The 2,500-nt window shown below is 43.6% G+C and overlaps 1 protein-coding gene across 1 annotated transcript in view; it reads right to left on the bottom strand.

The window, feature by feature from the left end:
* Window positions 1–2,500, bottom strand: part of LOC106602660 (tyrosine-protein phosphatase non-receptor type 9) — a 33,727-nt gene that overhangs the window by 20,440 nt on the left and 10,787 nt on the right. Inside the window, 1 exon segment of the mRNA XM_082973865.1 lies at window positions 847–971. Within this exon segment, the coding sequence (XP_082829991.1) occupies window positions 847–971 (125 nt within the window).

The raw sequence follows: 2,500 nt of genomic DNA, 5'->3' as shown, positions 1-2,500 counted from the left end.
GGAGCGAGAGAAAGAGAGTAGGACTAATTAAGGAGAGAGAGAATAGGACTAATTAAGGAGCGAGAGAGAGAGAATAGGACTAATTAAGGAGAGAGAAAATAGGACTAATTAAGGAACGAGAGAGAGAGAGAGAGTATAGGACTAATTAAGGAGAGAGAGAATAGGACTAATTAAGGAACGAGAGAGAGAGAGTGTATAGGACTAATTAAGGAACGAGAGAGTATAGGACTAATTAAGGAACAGAGAGAGAGAGAGAGTATAGGACTAATTAAGGAGAGAGATAATAGGACTAATTAAGGAACGAGAGAGAGAGTATAGGACTAATTAAGGAGAGAGAGAATAGGACTAATTAAGGAACGAGAGAGAGAGAATAGGACTAATTAAGGAGCGAGAGAAAGAGAGTAGGACTAATTAAGGAGAGAGAGAATAGGACTAATTAAGGAGCGAGAGAGAGAGAATAGGACTAATTAAGGAGAGAGAAAATAGGACTAATTAAGGAACGAGAGAGAGAATAGGACTAATTAAGGAGCGAGAGAGAGAGTATAGGACTAATTAAGGAGAGAGAGAGAGAGAATAGGACTAATTAAGGAGAGAGAAAATAGGACTAATTAAGGAACGAGAGAGAGAATAGGACTAATTAAGGAGAGAGAAAATAGGACTAATTAAGGAGCGAGAGAGAGAGTATAGGACTAATTAAGGAGAGAGAGAATAGGACGAATTAAGGAACGAGAGAGAGAATAGGACTAATTAAGAGAGAGAGAGGTAGGGAGGGAGAGGTAGGGAGAATGGAGAGAGACCGAGAAGAAGAGAGAAATAAAGTAGGGCGGGGGGGGGGGGGGGGGTTACCTCTCGATGGCTTTGTCCAGCTGAAAGATGATGGCCTGCAGCACAGCCCTATGGGTAGTGACGTCAGAGCGGTGGAGACGAGCGGTGAACAGAGCCAGAGCTGCACCCTTAGCATCACGACCAGGCTGAAACACACAGAGCTTTACTGTAAACACAACAAACAGCATTCTAGAGGACCTTTACTTAGTCCTCATGAGCTTTACTGTAAACACAACAAACAGCATTCTAGAGGACCTTTACTTAGTCCTCATGAGCTTTACTGTAAACACAACAAACAGCATTCTAGAGGACCTTTACTTAGTCCTCATGAGCTTTACTGTAAACACAACAAACAGCATTCTAGAGGACCTTTACTTAGTCCTCATGAGCTTTACTGTAAACACAACAAACAGCATTCTGGAGGACCTTTACTTAGTCCTCATGAGCTTTACTGTAAACACAACAAACAGCATTCTAGAGGACCTTTACTTAGTCCTCATGAGCTTTACTGTAAACACAACAAACAGCATTCTGGAGGACCTTTACTTAGTCCTCATGAGCTTTACTGTAAACACAACAAACAGCATTCTAGAGGACCTTTACTTAGTCCTCATGAGCTTTACTGTAAACACAACAAACAGCATTCTGGAGGACCTTTACTTAGTCCTCATGAGCTTTACTGTAAACACAACAAACAGCATTCTAGAGGACCTTTACTTAGTCCTCATGAGCTTTACTGTAAACACAACAAACAGCATTCTGGAGGACCTTTACTTAGTCCTCCTGAACTTTACTGTAAACAGACAGCATTCTAATAGACCTTTATTTTACAGTCCTCATGAGCTTTACTGTAAACAGACAGCAATCTAATATACCTTTATTTTACAGTCCTCCTGAACTTTACTGTAAACACACAGCATTCTAATAGACCTTTATTTTACAGTCCTCCTGAACTTTACTGTAAACACACAGCATTCTAATAGACACACAGCATTCTAAACATTTTACAGTCCTCCTGAACTTTACTGTAAACACACAGCATTCTAATAGACCTTTATTTTACAGTCCTCCTGAGCTTTACTGTAAACACAACGGACAGCATTTTCTACCTCTTTTCTCACATCCTCTCTCTATCCCTCCCTCCCTCCCTCCCTCCCTCCCTCCCTCCCTCCCTCCCTCTCTCTCTCTCTCTCTCTCTCTCTCTCTCTCTCTCTCTGTCTAATTGGTGAGGGTTTGTTCAGACAGCCCAATTCATCATAAGACAAACCCTCAGGGAATGAAGACGAGAGAGAGGGAATGCGGGAGAGAAGGAGTCAGACGAGAGGGCGAGAGGGCCTGCTGCCTGTCAGCTCACTCTTATCCTTATTTTCCCTCCTCTCAGTTTTTCCAGGGAGGGAGAGAGAGAAGAGAAGAGAGAGAGGGTAGAGAGAGGGAGGGAGAGGGAGAGAGAGAAAGAGAAAGAGAGAGAGAGCGAGAGAGAGAGAAGAGAGAGGGAGGGAGAGAGGGTAGAGAGAGGGAGAGATAGAGAGAGAGGGTGGAGAGAGGGAGGGAGAGGGAGGGAGAGAGAGAGAGAGGGTAGAGAGAGGGAGAGAGATAGAGAGAGAGGGTAGAGAGAGGTTAGAGAGAGACGGAGGGAGAGAGAGAGAGAGTGAGGGGGGGTAGAGAGAGGGAGGGA

Source organism: Salmo salar, chromosome 04 (assembly GCF_965601325.2).
Source record: "Salmo salar chromosome 04, fSalSal1, whole genome shotgun sequence".
Lineage (NCBI taxonomy): Eukaryota > Metazoa > Chordata > Actinopteri > Salmoniformes > Salmonidae > Salmo > Salmo salar.
This window is presented reverse-complemented; position numbering and strand designations above follow the sequence as displayed.